Raw genomic sequence first — 18,453 nt, forward strand, 5'->3', positions numbered from 1 at the left:
TTTGACAAGAACTATATAAAGGTGGGGGAATGGAGGAGTATAGGTACATAGTTTATGTGTCCTATTGAAATTAAGTTGGTATCAAAGAAAAACAAGATTGTTATGGATTTAAAAGTTTAATTTTAAGCCCCACAGTAAACACAAAGAAATTATCAGAGAATATGACCATAGAGATGAAAAGTAGAGTATGGGTTAAGAGAAATGGGGGAAGGGGCAATGGGGAGTTAAGAAATGAGTGTAGGGTTGCTGTTTGAGGTGAAGGGAAATTTCTAGTAATGGATGCTGGGAAGGTGATCGCATTACATAATCCCACTAATGGAATGCTAGGGAGGGGGTGGAATGGGAAGATTTAGGCTGTATATATGTTTCCACAATTGAGGAAAATAAAAAAAGACAGTCTAAATAGATGACAATTGAATGCCAAGGATGACCCTGGATGGGATCTGAGGATGAAGGACAGGAGGCTCAAAGGGACACAGCTGAGACATAAGGAAAAGGAAATATAGAATGTAAGCTTTGTATCATTGTTGAATCTCTTCTTAGCTGCACTTATTGGAATTGCATAAAAGAATGTTATTGTTCATGGGAATTGTATATGTGAATTATAGTGTTTGTTCAAGGATGTGTGCAGCTAGCACTCATATGTTCAGAAGACAGAGCAATAGATGATGGATGATAGGGAGGGAGGGAGGGAAAGAAATAGCAGTGTGACAACATGTTAAAAGTTAGTGGAGCGGGGTATCGGGGGAGGGGGGTCAGCGAATGCTGGAGTTCTGTGTATGGGGGTTGTATTGTTTTTGCGACTATTCCCATAACTTTGAATTTATTTCAAAATAAAATTTTAAAAAATGATAGGAGAAGCTCAGAGTATCCTTGTTAGCCCTACCCCTACCCCCTCCCTGGCACAGTGTGGAGCCATCCTGCATTCCCATTATGGGTCCCTGGCCCTGTACTGGAGGGGGCAGAATAATCTCTATGTGCATACTGGGATGCCTGCATATCAGTGCCAATCTAGTGGGTGACAGCATGAAAGACTAAAGCAGGAAACATGACTCTGGCTCACCCTTCCAGTACTTGCCCTGCAGGCAGAAGCAGCTTGTGGACAGGTAAAGCAGTATAAGAAACAATTTGATCAAAGCAGCCTGGGGCATAGGATTACCAGCTTTAAAACATAAAATAAAGCACCTGGGAGTGGGGTGGGGGTAGGGGGGTTTATTACATAGGGAGTAGTGGGGACATTCTGATTCCTGTAAGTGTGGAAATTCTTAAGGCCACAAATGAGCATATCCCAGGACAAGATGCAGGCTCAGAAAACTCAGAAAGGATCCTGCGTGTCACTTTTGCCTTGGGCTTCGTAGAAGGGCTAAATTCTGAAGGAGAGCACCAGCCAACAAACAGCCAATTTGCAAAGACTATGAAGCTGTTTTTTGCATTGATATGTTTCTTTTTGTTAACTCCTGATACTCAAGGAAATAGCTGGATACAAACAGAAGGAATAGACAGCTCAGGTACAAAATGTACAGTGTGCAAAAAAAAAAGATTACAAGAAAAGGAACAGGAAGTAATGGCCCATCCAAAAGAACAAGATAAAAGTCCAGAAAACCTCAACAAAGAAGACATGACTTTGGACATACCAGATAAAATGACTTTTTTAAAAATGATCTTCATTATATCCAAGGAGATAAAGAAAAACACAGAGAAAGAACTAAAGGATATCAGGAAAACAATTCATGAACACTATGAGACTCTCAAGAGACAGAAACTATAAAAAAAAAAAAAAAAAAGCCAAACAAAAATACTGGATTTGACAACCACAATCACAGATATGAAAAATTCCCTAAAGGATTTCAACAGCAAATTGCAGCTAGCAGAAGAAAGAATCAGCAGATTCGAAGAGAAGAAAATTGCAATGATTCAGGCTAAAAGGCAGAACGAAAAAAGAATGAAAAAACTGAACAGAGCCTAAGAGACCACTGGGACACCATCAGGCATGTCAGTATCTGCATTATGGGAGTCCCAGAAGGAGAAGAAAGAAAGGGGCAGAAGGAATATTCAAAGAAATAATGATAGAAAACTTCCCAAATGTAACTAAGGACATGACTATGCACATTCAAGAAGTCCAATGAACCACAAACAGGATAAACTAGAAGAGAACCATAACCAGACACATATTAGTCAAACTACTGAATGGCAAGGACAGAGGCAACATGTTATGTACAAGGGTGCCTAATATGATTGTGTCAATTTCTCATCAGAAAACATGGAGGCAAGAAGGCAATGGGATAAAATATTTAAAGTGCTGACAGAAAACCATTACCAACCAAGAATCTTATATCAGTCAAAACCATCTTTCAAAAATGAGGGAGAGATAAAGACATTACCAGATCAACAAAAGCTGAGGGAGTTCATCACAACTATACCTGCCTTACAAGCAGTGCTAAGGAAATTCTTCAGACTGAAAGGAAAAGATATTAGATAGTGGATCAAAGAAGCATAAAGAAAATAAAAACCTCCAGTAAAGGTAACCATAGGTAATTATGAATGCCAGTACTATAGTATTGTATTTTTTGGTATGCAACTCCACTTTTTACTTCTTATATGACCTACAGAGTTTACAGAGTTTCTATTTGGGGTGGTGGAAAATCCTGGGTAATGGATGATGGTGATGATAGCACAATATTGTAAATATAATTAACATACTGAATTACATATTTGAATATGGTTAAATGGGGAAATTTTAGTTTGTAAACATTTTACTAGAATAAAAATTCAAAATAAACCATAGGACTGTGCAACACAGTGAACTCTAAAGTAAACTATGGACTATAGTTAATAGTATAATTATAATAACATTGTTTCATCAGTTGTAACAATGGTACCACAATAATGCAAACTGTTAACAATAGGGAAAACTGTGTGCATGTGTTGGGGAGGGGGTATATAAGAACGCTGTATTTTAGGCATGCTTTTTCTGTAAACCTATGACAAATAAAATAAAAATAAAAATAAAATGACAGTGAGGTACCACTTCACAGCCTCTAGGATGGCTAGAATCAAAAGTTGGGCAATCCTAAGTGTTGGCGAGGATGTGGCAATATTGGAATCTTCATACAGCTGGTGGGAATGTAAAATAATGCAGCTGCTTTGGGAAAGAGTCTGAGAGTTGCTCAAATGATTAAACATAGTTACCATATGACCCAGAAATTCCACTCCTCAATATATACCCAAGAGAAATGAAATCATATGTGTATACAAAAACTGATACATGAACATTTATTATGGAATTATTTATTCATAATAGGAAAAATGAAATGTCCATCTACTGATGAATGGATCAATAAAATGGAATCCAAACAATGGAATAGTATTCAGCTATAAAAAGAAATAAACCATGTACTGAGACATGCTATAACATGGATGAACCTAGAAAACACTAAACTAAGTGAAAGAACCCAGTACAAAAAAAAAAAAAAAACAAATATTGTGTGATTCCATTTTTATGAAGTGTTCAGAATAGGCAAATCTATAGAGGCAGGAATTAGATTAGCAGCTGCTTAGGGCTCACGGGAAGGGCAATAGATAAAGGGTACAGGGTTTTGTTTTGTTTTGTTCTTTTTTTAATCTTTGAAGCACATTTTTGACTTGGATCTAAATGCAGTGGAGTAAGCTTTTTGATATCCCAGGGCATAAAACAGTAAATTCACACAATGTGGAAACAAAGGCAAAACTAATGATTCACAATTTGCTAATGTGATACATATATAACCAAAACATTTTCAGTCAGTGTAGAAATTATGCACACACCAACATTATGCATAAATGTACTGTGCAAACTGTATATTTTAATGATAAATGCATACATATATAAGCAGAATTTAATAATGAATATTATAAGCCATACTGAGTACTAAACTTTGAAAATGTTCGCTACTGCTACTGTCAGGATTTCTTTTTGAGGTGATGAAAATGTTCTACAATTGACTGTGGTGATGGCTGCACATATCTAAATATGCACTAAAATCCATTGAATTGTACACTTTAAATGGGTGAACTGTATGATACGAAAATTATATCTCAAAAAAGCTGTTTTAAAAAAGAGTTTATTCATGGAGCACTGATCTCCCTTTGCCTTTCTGGACAGTTCTTGAGGTCCAAATCGGATTTCCCCATCAGGCTGGGGCTACCTGCCACAGCAGTGGCTGAGTCAGTACATCCCATGCTCCATTCCCTAGTAGAGGACCTGGGACATGGTAGGTACCAATGATTGTTTTCCAAGTAAATAAAATAATGTATACATACCAAACTCCTATTCATCCTTCAGTACCCTACACAAAAGTACCTCTTCTTCAGGGAAACCCTGCCCAACCTGCCCTGACCATCCTTCTTTCCATCATCATCTTAATCTTTGCCTCCCTGATTCATGGCCAAAATCATACCAGGACATACTTGATGGTAAGTCAGACCATGAGCCCCATGGTCCTGCTCAGGACTCCTTCTGATTCATGTCCATGTCTACAGAGGCCTGACACTTAGCAATCGCTTCATAGATGGGCATCTTCTCACCACACCCTGTGCCCCAGCCCCCACTCTCAGGGTTCCTGTGGAGCCAGGCCATGGGGGATCAACTCACCCACCTTGCACAGCCACCTTGCTGCAGTGCCATGAGCCTCACCTGAGCAGAAGTCCTAGCAGATGGGGGCCTCCAAGGGGTAAATCAAAGCCCTGATCTGCCATGGGGATGTCCCAACCTGCAGGGCAGCCCCACTCCCCCTTAGACCACGGTATCTGACCCCAGCACGTACATACCCGCAGCTTGACCTGCGTCCTCTTACGAAGCCACTTCTCCCGGGGGTTCTCCGGACTCAGCGCAGCAGGATCCAAGCCAGTGCTCTCCTTGACACTCACACTCTCATAGCGCATCACCTGACAAAGCCGAACAGGGCACCAGTCAGGCCCTCTTGAACCTCTTCCTCCCTCCCAGGGTCAGGGCCGACCAGCTCAGAGCCTGCCAGATGCTGCCTCCGGGCCTCCCCACCTCCTTGCCTGGAACCCTCAGGAGGCTGGGGCCCCAGAACCGATCTCCCTGACCTCCTGTCCTGGCAGCTGGGGTTGGAGCCCTCCTCCCGAATGGCCTCTGCTAGAGCCTACATGGCTTCCTGGGAGCAGCCTCTGGACTTAGCAGCTGCCTGTGTCTGTGCCCATCTCTGCCGTCCCTCCTATTAGGACAGATGACCCACCTGTGGCAGCTCCCTCCTAAGACCAACTGGAGTCCTGGATCCCAGTCCCTCTCGCCCACCCCAGGGCACCGCTCCCACAACTCTCCCCTCTCAATCCTGCATCATGGATTAGTCCCTCTACCAGATCATTCTCTGTTGCACCCAAATATAGTGTCATATTGCCCGTCTTAAAAAAAAAAAATTCTCTCCCTAGACGCCCTGGTGCCCCGCCAATCACGTTCATCCTCTCCTTCACCCGCTCCACTCAGGCAGTGTCCCCATTGCTCCATGGAAACCCTGCTTGCCAAGGTCCCATGACCTCCATCCTGCCAAGCTCATAGGCCCACTCCTGCCTGCCCTCTCGGTTCTCCTCCGACTCGAGTCAGTCCCCTTTGGCGGTTCCTCCCTAGAGAGCCCCAGGACACATCCGGCAACTTCACCCATATGAACTCCCTGGCTATCGTCCCTGCTGCCACCCAGGCTCTGGTGACCCCACATTTTCACTCTGACTCTGAAACCTTCCCCGAGTTCCAGACTCACACACTCACCTTCCTACCAGGATATAATAGGATGTCACGCTGGACTCCCACTCCCCCACCCCACCTTGCTCTTCCACAAGCTGCCCCATCCTGGGAAACGACACCACCAGTTTCTCAAGCAATCATAGGCTTTGTTGGACTCCCCTGTTCCTCACCCTCTAGATGTCAGCAAGTCCTGTCACCATAACTCAAATCTAGCTGCTTCTCGGCACCTCCACCACCACCAGCATCCTGGGCCAAGAGGTCATCTGTAAGTTAGGCTCCCACTCTCACCTCATAACGGGCCTCACACTTTCTCTCTTGCAGGGGAAGGGGTGGGTTCTACTAAAAATACAAGTCAGTTGACACCTGTCCTGTGCTCAAAACCCTACAACAGCTTCTCATTGAATCCTTTTTAAAATCAAACTCCAAACCTTGACCACCGAGGCTGTACCTGATCCAACCCTTCTCCTCCCCTCCCCCACCCTCCCTAGCCTCCCCCTTTGCCACTGGCCTTTCTGCTACACTTTCCATTTTACAGATGAGGAGACCGGGACCTAGTGGGGAGCTGCTGCCCCAGTCTCCTAGTTGAAACATTCTCCTATGGAGTTTCTATCTGATTTTCCAGAAAGAACCATCCAATCACCCACACGGCAGCCAGTGTTCTTTATAAAGCACATTGTCTGACCAGGTCACCACCCTCTTGTTTAAATGCTCAAATGCCCTCCCGCTGCTCCCAGGATAGAGACCAAAATGCTCGGGAGGGCCTGCCAGAGAAGCCTCTCCTCCAGGCGTGGAAGGATGGGATCCCCCAGAGGGTGCCCTGCCGACAACTGTACCTGTCTCAGGATGAAGGCGACCACGTCCGTGGACTCCCAGTAGCTGGCATGGAAGAGGTGGGGCAGGGCTGCAGTGGGGAAGGCTGTGAGGACATCAGGGCAGTGCAGGGCATAGTCGATCCGCTTGGCACCCCACCACTTGGCTGTGACTGCAGGTCCGAGACAGAGGTGAGGACCACGTGGCCTGCCCGGGGCCTTCCCCAAGAGGCAGCGTGGGACCCCTGGGGAACTGACCCAGTGGTGGGTGCCAGAGAACCCTGCTCTCAATGAGCTCTGGGGAGCGAGCTGCTCCTCCCCCCACCTTCCCACAACCCATCAGCCCCTCCTGTAAGATGCATGCTCCAAACTGGTCCCCAGAATAAGGGACGGGACCCACGGAGATGCCTACAGTCTCATCCCAGGGCTGCTGGGCAGCAGTGATTCCCAGTGGGGAAAACTGAATGTCAGGGTTAGGATTTTGTCCAAGGTCAGAGCTTAGTGAAAGCCTGGGTTGGAGGCCAGGGCTCTCTTTGAGGTCAGAGCTCAGTCTGGGGCCAGGCTCAGGGGTCAGGGCCTTCCCTGTCCAGGGCTAGAGTTCAGGATTCTGTCCAGAGTCAGAGGTCAGAGTTTGCTCTGGGCCAGGGTGAGGACTGGTCTGAGCCAGGTCTCCCCCTGCAGACCAATAGCTCCCTACAGGCAAGCTCGCCCCCCAGGATTCCCTTCACCCTCCTCCCCAGCCGGGGCTCTGCCCTCAGCAGCACTGGGTGGAACAGCAACCACCGGGAAGGCCCCCTCCCTCCGTGCAGGGCCCCAAAAGAGCCTCACTCACTGCGGGAGGCACCCACAGGTGCCAGGCTGTCCGAGGACCCGGAGCTCTCGCTGTGGGAGCTGCCCTCACTCAGCCTCCGCCCAGGCTGCTGGGTCCTCGGGGCACGGGGGGGTGAGGCGGGGGCATCCAGAAGGGGTGGGCTGCCCCAGGAGCTGCCCTCCAGGAAGAGAGAGCTGTTGGTGTGCAGGGCATCCGCTGGAAGGTGAATTTCAAGGTCAGGGCTGAGTATGTCTCAAAGTGCCACCTGAGCTGTGCCAGCCCGGGGCTGGGCAGGAAGCTGGGTGCTCAAGGAGGGGCAAGCTGGCCCTGCACACTCACCCACCCAGGCCTGAAGGGGCTCCTGTGAGTTGTGAGCTGGGGTTCCAACCATCACCGCCACCCTTCAGTAGAGCTGCTCAGGGAGCCTTCGGGAGACTGGCCCCGGAAAGCACCAGATTAGGTCACAGGGGTGATACATGACCAGGCCCTCATTTGTCCAACTCCTCACATGAGCCTGGAAGTGGCTGGACTCTCCAGCCCAGGAACTGGCTGGGAGGGAGGGGGGGATGTCCCCCTGACCAAAGAGGGATGCATTTTGGGATAGGAGAAGGAGGTTTTTAGAGCCCCTTCTACCTTTCAAAAGGACTTTGGAAATTAAGTCTCCATTAAAAGGACAGGAGGTGGTTTTTAATCCTGCAAGAGCACATACACAGCCCCTCATTCACTTGACCCAAACCTCTGAGTACAGAGCCAAGGTTCTGCTTTCCAAGCCCTGACTGCCCCTCACAGGCCCCCCTTGACTACACCCCACTCCATGCCTGCTCACCCCTACTTGAGCCCCAAAGGCCACTAGCCCTTCCTCAAACCCACCTGCCTTTGCTCCTTCCATTCCCTCCACTTAGAAGACGCCCCTTACCCCCATCCTCCAGCTCTTCTCCATTGGTCCAAGTGCATCTCCCCTGTCCAGGCCTTGGTCACAGGCCACCTCCTCTATGAAGCCCACCAAGATGAAACACTCCCTGCCCTGCCCCTCAGTAGTCCAGGCTGGGACTTGGGAATAGCACTCGGTATGGACCTCTGGAAGTACAATCAGGTCTGACAGCTTGAGTGAACGTTATGCTGGCCCTTGCCAAATGAGCTTAGCCAGGAGCTTGTTGGGGGCAGAACCTGGGTTTCTGAGCCCCCAGTTGCCTTTTGCAGTGCAGGTGGACTGCTCTGAGGCAGGTGAGACAGCCGTTTTCCTGTTCTTCTCTTTCCCAAGAACACATGGCCCTGCTCAGTCGAGTCCACTCACTCCATGAGCCTACAGCCTGGAGGGTCTGGATTGGGGAGGGTGGCCCTGGAGTCCCCCTGGCTGGGGCCCACCCTCCTGAACAGCACACTTTCTCTCACCCCTGAGAGCCTACCGAGGAGGAGGGACTGTCCGTCACCCAGTGGGAACCTCTGGTAGCGCGGCACGCTGACAGGCGGCACCAGGTGGAACTTGGGCTCCAGCAGCGGCTCAAGTCTTGAGGCGGAAGGGTCTGCACAGTGGAAGAAACTGTACACCTGGCTGCAGGCAGGGCGCACCTGGAAACCTGGGGGTGGGGGTGGGGAGTAGGAAGGATAAACAAAGGAAGCCCCTTTATAGTACATCCTGCCCCCTTGGCCCTGGAAGCCTTCCTGGGGTGCAGCTCTGAGCAGCCTCTTTCCCTGCTCAAGAACCTCCCATGGCTCCCTGCTTCCAATAGGATCAAAGTCATTATGATCAGTGTGGTATTCGAGGCCTTGCCAGTCTGCCTCATGGAGGAGCATCTCTACAGGCACCCAGCACTGCGGCCACGGTGGACGTCTGCAATTCTCGTCAGGCTTGCTGATTTCCTCGCTCAGTGCCTTTGCTCAAGCTGCCCCTCCGAGTAGGCCCTCCCCCCTTGATTTCCCATGTTCAAACTCCTATAAATGCTTCCAACTTTTGCTTCATTCAGTCAGGATCAGTTACCCCTTCCTGACCTCCCACCCCACCCCCAGCACCTCTGGACAATCCAATCCGCAGGGAAAGTTGGGGGTTTGAGAGCGGGCTGAACACTTCCCTTATCTACCAGCAGGTGTCCCCACTGAGGCCCTCGGGGCTCAGCTCTGCCTTATCAGCCAGCCTCCCTGTCCTAGGTCTGGGGCCTGGACCGCCGGGCTTCGGAGAGCCTTCAGGTTAGAGGGCCATTAAGGGCAGCGGTGAGGCCAAGGCCAAGGGGTATGTGGGTTCTGCTTCCCTTCCCCCATTTCCCTTTCTATCTGTTCCATATTGTAGGCTGTCGTTAAACTTTGGCTAAAAAGAAAGTTAGACCACTGATCACTGAGATCAACGGTGCCCTCCAGCCTGCTGATGGTGCACGCTTGGACCCTCAGGTCACTGCTAAACTACCTGCTGGTGTAAAGCACCTCGCGTGTATTTTAGAGGGATGGGAGAAGGCATTCGAAGCTGCAGGTACTGCACGTGGGCTTGGGTCTACACTGGGTCTGCCTGGGTACTGGGAAGGAAGCGGGGATGTGATGGGGTGAATGGCTTCTCTTTCCACAGGGAATGATGACCTGACAATGGGGCCACAGGTCAGCCAGGGACAGGTGACAGGGGCAGTGAAATCAAGTACTGTCTCACCTCTGTCCCCTTTCAGAATCTTCTCTCTCTTTCCTTTCCCTCCTCCCTCCTTTCCCCTCTCTCTTATCCTCTCTCCATCTACCATAGCTCTGTGGCCTTCCCTGTCTCTGCCCCCCACCCTCAGCTCCCCCAGTTTTGAGGTCCAGACATCCAGCCACACCCACCGTCCAGCCCAGGCAGCACCGTCCTCCGCATGGCCAGGACCAGACCCAGGGGCGAGCCGAAGAGGAAGAAGTCGGACACATCGAAGTCAAAGCGCCCCAGGCTGACTTCGGGGAGCTGGGGTCCCCCAGCCACGGGGAGCTCAGCCTCGTCCTTCAGCACATTCGAGTGGATGCTGCAGACAGGAGGGAAGGACAGGGCATCTGGGAATGCTCACTTTGCAGAACAGCCTGAAGTCGGAGCTGGGACAGGGCTGAGAACCACACAGGCAAGAGAACTTGCTGGACACCACTGACACGAGCTGGTGACAATTGCAGCATTGGCCACCAAGGCCTGGCCAACACTGGGCTAACACAGAGGTCAGCAAGCTTCTTCTGTAAAGGGCCAGATAGCAAATATTTCAGACTTTGCAGACTGTACGGTCTCTGCTACATCCCCTTAACCCTGCCATTGTAGCATGAAAGCAGCCAAAGACAATGGTTGAATCACTGAGGTGGCTGGGTTTCAATAAAACTTTATGCAATAAAAACAAGGCTGTTGGCAGGATTTAGCCCTCAGGAGGTAGTTTGCCTGCCCCTGGATGAAGGAGAGGGTCCCACACACCTAAGCATCCTACCCCATCATGCTGGTTTGGGGAGACCCACCCTGCAAATTCCTGTGCTGTCTACGAGAGAAGCCTGGCCAATGCCCAGGCCACCTGGGTAATGCCAGGTCTGCCAGGATCAGGGCTTTAGTGGTAACTCATGATCCAGGTGACAGACACACAGACACAGATGCAAACTGCTTGGTCCTCCCCTCCAGCCCACAGACAAAGCAGAGCTTGAGAGAGAAACACAAGATGTGCCCAGAAATCCAAACATTCTCATTCCAGGCACTCCCCGCCCCCAAAAGAGTCTGAGTACATATTCGACCATGGACCTGGGATGGACCGATGAACTTCAGGAGGAGACACAGGGCCCTCCAGAACCTTCCAGCCACTGTTGAGACACAGCTCAGGATTTAAAACACCATAGTGGGATTGCAAGACATATGAATGAACTGAATGCACATTCAACTGAAATACTAGAGTCAGAGGAGAAAGAGAATTGTAGAGAAAATTTAAATGGAGTGGACAAAACTCCCACCTGCTTTCTGCCATCACCCCCTCTTGAGCACACCCTCTGGGGTCAGCAAGAGTCCGGAACTGTGAATGCTCAGTTCCCACATGCCCTCAGGCATCTCATGATATGAGCATCTCACAGCAAAGAGATAATCTGGTGTTTAACAATACATATTTCATGTACAGCGTGGTCCCCAAATACACGCCAACTACTTAATTGCCAAAGAAACAGCCATCTGTCCCTACCCCAGAGGGAAAGCTGGCTGGGTTGGACCAGTTGCTGAAGGCCTCCAACTTCTTTTCAATCCCCAAATTTGGGGCTTTCCTAAAGGATTTTTCAAAGATGAACCAGAAATGTTGAAAATTTTCACCTTGCAACCCTGACTTGAATGTAGCTGCTTTTCTAAAGGATAACATCGGTACGGCTTTAAATATGCAAAGATTTAAATCTGCAGAGCCTGTGACCCAGAAATTCCTCCTCCAGGAATCCCTCTGAGTGAAATAACCCTCATATACACAAAAATATCAATACACAAAGATGTTCACTGTGGTGCTATTTATAATAGCGAAGAAGTGGAAAAAGCCAAAGTGTCCAATTTCTGGAATTGACGAAGTGAGCTGCTGTCCATTCACTTAATAGAATATTATAGAGCCATTAAGGATATTACCAATATTCATCAATTTTTAATTATCTGGGGAAAAGATCATAATGTAAGCATTTTGTTTGTTGTTGTTGTTGTTGCTTTTAAGCGAAACTATATGCAAAGCATGTGAAAGGAAATACTCCAAACTATTAATGGTGGTTCCCTCTGGGTGGTGAAATATATTTTCCAAAGGTTGTGATGACCTCATACTACTGCTTGGGTAAGAAAGAAGGAGGGAGAAAGGGGAGAGGGAGCTGAGAGGAGAGGGAAGAAGGAAGGAGGTATTCCTTCCAATTTAGGTCCATGTTCAAAACCCATTTTTATCCTGAACTAATGTTCAGGTAATTCATGTAGAAAGTTCAAGGGTGGACAGGTCTGTGGGGGGCCTGCCTAGCCTAGGAATAAAAGAGAATCATGCTGAAAGCACTACACTGAGCATTGGGAGACCATAATTCTGACCCCAGCTCTTCAGTTCCTGGCTGTGGGACCCTGGGAAAGTTCCTGACCTCCTTGGGCCTCTGCTTTCTCATCTGAGAAATAAGAACACACACATGGGGTAGCTCACAAAACACACCCTCATCTGTAATTCCACTAGATTCTTAAAAAACCATCCAGTGAGGTGGACTGGGCAGTTCTTGCCCTTTTGCAGAAGATGAAGCTGGGCTTAGAGAGGTAAAACAGCTGGTTCCCCATCCCTCTGCAAGTTGGGGGAGAGCAGGGAGCAGGTGCAGGTGGGCCTGGGGTGGGGCCAGTGGGAAGTGGACTTGATCCCAGCATTTCAATACTTGGATATGGGCTCCTGTGAAAGGGCCTGAGAATTATGACTGGTCACGGGTCTCCCAGGCAACTGTGAGTCCCAGGTCCCCTGTGCCATGGCCGCTTTCCTGGTAGGAAGGTGGAGGACAGGGAGGGGGCGTTACCTCGACAGGAAGGCATGATGCTGGGTGATGGCCTCGCAGTCATAGGTGGAGGAGTCACTCTGTTTCCGTGGCAACAGCCTCTTGGGCTCCTCATCCTCCAACACGCTGGAGATGTCTATGTTGCTTTTGCTGAGACGCTTGCTGCTGGCCAGACTGCAATCTTCCTCCACCACGAGAGGGGTGTCCTTCGGGACAAGCAGAAGAGGGCAGGAGACACAGCTGTCACCAGAGACCCCAGGACTCGGCCTCCCCACCACCACCCAGGCCTCCCACTGAGAAAACAGGCACAAATAGGCCCCCTTCTCCTAAGATGTGAAAGGCCAGACATCTTCCAAAAGGAACGTGGAATCATGGTGGGACCCAGGGCCCAACACTGTCTCCTGCATCCACGGGGCTCCTGAGAGCTGTCTGGGGAGCCAGACCTCAGCGAGCCTTCTCGGGGTCTCAGTTTCCTCGCCTGTCAAAATCTCTCTGCTCTGACAGGATCAGGACAGAATTCTTTGTAACATGAATATCCCAGAGCCAGTGTGAAGCCCAACACTGCCTTCCCTGGGAAAGGCCCCTGTTCCCCTGTGCTGGGGGAGGACAGACCCCCACCCCACCCCGCCATCTGGCCCCCCACCTGGGTGCTGCTGATGCTTCCCTTCCGGCTGCTGCTGCCAGGGCTGTCACCCGAGGGACCCGCGCTGTAGCAGATGGCATCGAAGGCCAGGAGGCCCCCCACACAGTCCCCGATGAGACACACCTGGAGGAGGCATAGCTGGGCTGCTGGCCTACCCACCGCGGACCCCCACATCAGCCACCCAGCCCGAGCAGGGCGCAGTTTCCCAGGAAGGAGCTGAGAGAGCCCGGAGGTGGGGAGGGGTGCTCATCCCAGGGCCAGGGTTTAGCCCAGAGCCAGGACAGCCTGGGGAGTGGGATGAGGCTCAAACTCAGAATTCAGATGGTGGGCCTCAGTTTTCCCATCTGTAAAATGAGGACAAACTCGAAGATCTCCAAAGCCTCCTTCCATCTCAGATACTAGGATTCGGAACAAACAGGTCTGGATCCTTCCAGCAGATCTCAACCCTAAAAGGGGCCAAGGCAGGGGAGGTGAGGGCGGGCTGTCCTACCTGCCCACTGAAGCCAATCCCATCCGGAGACTTGAGGAACTCTCCATAGACCTGGTTGGTACGCTCAATGACGGTGGTGACAGCATCCTGGTACTGCGGGGAGGAGATGGCCAACAGGGGCAGGGCAGCTAGAGGGACGTGGTCCTGGCTGTTGCTGAGGCAGCCCTCGTCATGGCTGTAGGGGTTCAGGCTGTAGACAGGGGGTCCAAGGTAAGCCCAGCCAGGAGCAGGCAGGTAGGCGGGTTTGGGACTGAGGACTGGACAGAAGAGAGCAGAAGCTGGCCAGGAACTGGACCCTCCACTCCAGGGAGTCCCCGGGAGGATCCAGGCAAGAGCCAGACGAGACAAAGCACTGGCAGGGGGTGGGAGGGCAGCCCATGGTAGACAGGAGACAGCAGTGCTCCCTGCCCTCTTCTGCTTGGCCCCACAGGACACTCTGATTGTGTGCAGGGAGCCACCTGGGGAGCCACCTGGTGTGCATCAGGGTGGGGATGTATCATCAAGGCAGACTTCCTAGAGGAGGTAAAATTTGAACTAGGCTTCAAGGAAGGTTTGGGAGAAGCTAAGAAAGGAGAAGAGAGGGATTGCAGGGCATGGGGGTCAGTACTGCTGGGTGATGGGCACGTAGCTGCATGCACATTATTGTGTGTCCTTTTTTCTGGGGAGAGGAGCCAGGGCATTCATCGGCTTTGAGAAAAGTCTGAGACCACAAAAAGGACTAAGAGAGCCTTCCCTGCAGCATCCCCATGACCAGCAGGTTGTCCAGCCCTTGCATGGTGCCCCCTTCCTCCCCCACCTCCCCACCAGCAAGTTCCTCCCTCTCTGGGCAGCTCCCACCCATCTTAGGCCACCTCCCTGGGGCCTGCTTCTGTCCTCTGGGGCATCCTTCCCAGAGCCTGCCCTTCTCCCATAGCTCAGGCTCAGGCTGACCAAGAGCCCCTGGCGAATCCCACTGGGAACACGACAGAAACTAGGGCAGGTGACAGAACTCAGGGCACCCTCAGCAGGTAGCGGAGTCCTCACAGTGTGCAAGGACATCCCCGCCAGCCATTCCTCATCTCCAAAGAACACAAATGAGAGGAAACAGGCTTCGATTGCAGCCGGAGAGATTTTAATTAGCTGAGGAGGAGCTTCCTCCCAGCAGTGATTACCAGATGATTGATGGCCCTGGAAGGAGCTGCCTGGGGGAGAGGTCCCCTCAAGTGGCCGGCCATCCGTCTTTGTGGAAGGCTGGGTGACCCGGCCCTCGAGGTCAGATGTCCAGAGGATAGGGGTGGGGTGTGCTGAGATTGATTACGAACGAGCAAATGAACTCTCTAACTGTTAGCATGTAAAGGAAATAAGACCGCCGATACGAGCTCGATGGTTCCCCAAACCCGCTGCCCAGTGCAAGCTGTGAGCCACCGTCAAAGATGCAGATTCCTGGGCTCCGTCAGGGTGCAGCATGGTAAACAAGAATCCTACCAGGAGTTTGGACAATGGGCCAAGTTGGGAAACTACTGACCTAACCTCCTTCCTTCCTTCCAACTCTGAATGAGATCTGCCCTGGATATGTCCCAGGAATACAGATAAGTCAGAGAGGGCATCTGCTCTTGGTCCACGGTGGGGAAGAAACATTCCTTCCTTTCCCAAACAGAAAGGTCCAGTGAGTTCCAGAGAAGGGAAGGGACCTTCCTGCTCACCATCCCCATGATCTCCTTTCCCAGCTGGAAGCCCCCAGGGCAGGGAGACCACCTTGCTGGGACCCGGGATGGGGGTGGCTCAGCTGAGCCCCAACTCAAGGCCACATCTGACCGAGTACCAGCTCCCATTCCCTTGCGGGCTTGGGAACTCCCCCACATCCCGGCACTATGCTGGGGCTCCCTTTCTACCCTCCCCTAACTCCACAAGGCTATGCCCGGGGCTTGTCTCAAGGCTCTACCAAGCAGATGGGAGGGGGGCAGTGTGGGGCAGGAGGGGTATCCCCTGCCTCTCTCTCACCCAGAACTGCAGAATGTTCCCAGGGTTCCAGCTTCCAGTCCCAGCAATTTGTCAAATATTCCATTAAATATGGCCCTGCACTTATAATTGTGCCTAAGAGTCACCCCCAGAGAACCTCTTTTGTTGCACAGATGTGGCCTCTCTCTCTAAGCCAACTCTGCAGGTGGACTTGCTGCCCTCCCCACTACATGACACATGACTCCCAGGGGTGTGAATCTCCCTGGCAACATGGAACATAACTCTGAGGGATGAGCCTGGACCTGGCATCATGGGATTGAGAAAGCCTCCTTGACCAAAAAGGGGAAGAGAAATGAAACAGAGTCAAGTCTCAGTGGCTGAGAGATTTTAAATAGAGCCGAGAGGTCATTCTGGAGGTTATTCTTATACATTATATAGATATCCCTTTTTAGGTTTTAGTGTATTAGAATAGCTAGAAGGAAATACCTGAAACTGTTGAACGCAATGCAGTAGCCTGGATTCTTGAAGACGATTGTATAACTAAATAGCTTATACGGTATGAGCATGTGACTGTGAAAAACTTATAGCTCACACTCCCTTTATCCAGCATATGGACAGATAAGTAGAAAAATGGGAACAAAAGGTAAGTCAACAGTGGGGGGGGGGGTAGGGGATGTTTTCGGTGTCCTTCTTTACTTTTATTTTTACTTTAATTCTTTTTTTTTTTGAGTAATGATAATTTTCAAAAATCGATTTGGTGATGAATACACAACCATGTGATACTGTGAACGACTGACTTTACTTTCAATTATTGTAGGTTATGTGAATATATCTCAATAAAATTGCATTATAAAAAAATATGAACCTGCAGGTGCTTGGGGCCTTGTCCACACATATTATTTGTAAGCCACCAGGGTTCTCACTTGGCTGCAGGCTCCCAACTCCTGGACTCGGTCAGCTGGGCAGACGCCAGGCCTGGGGGGCAGCCGGAGCCCTCAGGTTCTGGAAAGTGTGTGGGATATCCCACAGGTCCTCAGGTCTTTCGGTTTATCCCCCACAGATACTGGAAAGGTTGGATGAAGAACCAAGGCCCACGGGGAGGCAGGACCTGCCTGAGTGAGCCCATGGTGAGTGTTGCCTCGATCCCGAGTGACCAGGGTCTCTACTTCTGGTGGCTCCACCTTTTCCCACCTTCCCCACCTCCAGCCAGTTTCTCTGCTGGGAGCCAGAATGTACCTCTCCCCAGCCCACTGGGAAGGCCCTCCTCACCTAAGAGGTCAATGATGCCCATCACAGCTGGCATATGCAGGCGCTGTGCGAGTTGCTTCACATTCACTGTCTCACCAAATCCTCATACCAACTCTTTGATGTAGTTATTATTATCATGCTCCCCATTTTACAGATGAGGAACCAGAGACAGTGAGAGGCTAAGTGACTTCCCCAAGGTCACACAGCCGGAATTCAAATCCAGGCTGACTTGTGAGCTCATGCACCTATCCAGGCTATGCTGCTCTCAAAGCACACCCAAAAATCACCTCCTCCAGGAAGTCTGCCCTGACCTACATGTAGAATTGCACATTTCCTCTGAGTGTCAGCACATGTTCCTACTGGACTGTAAGTGTGTGGGCCCTGGAGGAAGCCTGCCTGGTTTCCACCCTGGCTCCGCTTCATTGGCTAATCTGGGGGAAGCTGCTCAACCTCTCAACACCTCAGTTTCTTCATCTGGGCCTGTGGAGCCCAGGAAGAGACTGAGCCATCTTGAGGACCCTGGAACCACCCAGCTCCAGGCAGGGCGTATGTGCTTATAGATTCAATCTCACTGGATCTCACTGACCCCTTCCCACCGGACGAGCTCATGATCAACCAAGGGTTCCCAGGGCCACAGCAGCCCCTCCACTTAATCCCCCATCCCCAGCCACAGACCAACCCAGCAGAAATTGACTCACTGAGAGACGAGGGAGAAAGCCTCAGAGCAGATGGCAGGACAGGGGACGAACTTGATGAGGATGTGGCCCAGTGCAGCGGGGAAATGGGCACGAGTGACCTTCTCCAGCACGGAGCTAAAGGTGTGGATGTCGGCCACCTTGCACGATGGGTCCCCCGAGCCTGTGTCCAAGATGTTCCCCCCGTGCAGCACAAGCAGGAGGACGTGCGTCTTGCAGGAGCGCTGCGGACAGCCTTCCTGAGAGGGCAATCGGGGAGAGAGGATGGGCAGCAGGGATATGGGGGAAGAGACCCAGAGAAGCAGACATGTAGAGCATACGGGGGAAGAGACCCAGAGAAGCAGATGTGTGGGGCACCATGGCTGCAGACAGGGCTCTGGGCCCAATCTGCCTCCACTTCACTGTGGGGGAGCCCTCCAGCCCCCATGCATTCAGTGTGAGGGGCACAGTGTGCCAGGAGAGCAAGCCCCTCAATGTTAGGGATGGAAAGGTCATGAGAGACCCTTTGGTTCATACGGGAGTCTGAAGTCCAGAGAAGGACAGGAACCTGCCCAGGGTCACACAGCAAGTCAAATGAAGAGCTGCAGTGAAAACGAGGAAGACTGCCAGCCTAGGGTTCTTCCTAAAATCCCAATCGTAGAGG

General features: G+C 50.8%; 1 protein-coding gene across 3 annotated transcripts in view; it reads right to left on the reverse strand.

Moving 5' to 3' along the window:
* The window catches only part of PITPNM3 (PITPNM family member 3), a 129,639-nt gene that overhangs the window by 20,024 nt on the left and 91,162 nt on the right, over positions 1-18,453 (reverse strand). For all 3 annotated transcript variants that reach the window (XM_037809585.1, XM_037809586.1, XM_037809587.1), the window contains 9 exons: positions 17,814-18,049; positions 13,930-14,119; positions 13,440-13,562; positions 12,818-13,002; positions 10,157-10,329; positions 8,767-8,937; positions 7,382-7,576; positions 6,574-6,722; positions 4,807-4,923 (listed from right to left, as the gene is read on the reverse strand). In XM_037809585.1, the coding sequence (XP_037665513.1) occupies positions 4,807-4,923; positions 6,574-6,722; positions 7,382-7,576; positions 8,767-8,937; positions 10,157-10,329; positions 12,818-13,002; positions 13,440-13,562; positions 13,930-14,119; positions 17,814-18,049 (1,539 nt within the window). The remainder of the gene's footprint in view (positions 1-4,806; positions 4,924-6,573; positions 6,723-7,381; positions 7,577-8,766; positions 8,938-10,156; positions 10,330-12,817; positions 13,003-13,439; positions 13,563-13,929; positions 14,120-17,813; positions 18,050-18,453) is intronic.

This window comes from Choloepus didactylus, chromosome 18, assembly GCF_015220235.1.
Source record: "Choloepus didactylus isolate mChoDid1 chromosome 18, mChoDid1.pri, whole genome shotgun sequence".
Classification (NCBI taxonomy): domain Eukaryota; kingdom Metazoa; phylum Chordata; class Mammalia; order Pilosa; family Megalonychidae; genus Choloepus; species Choloepus didactylus.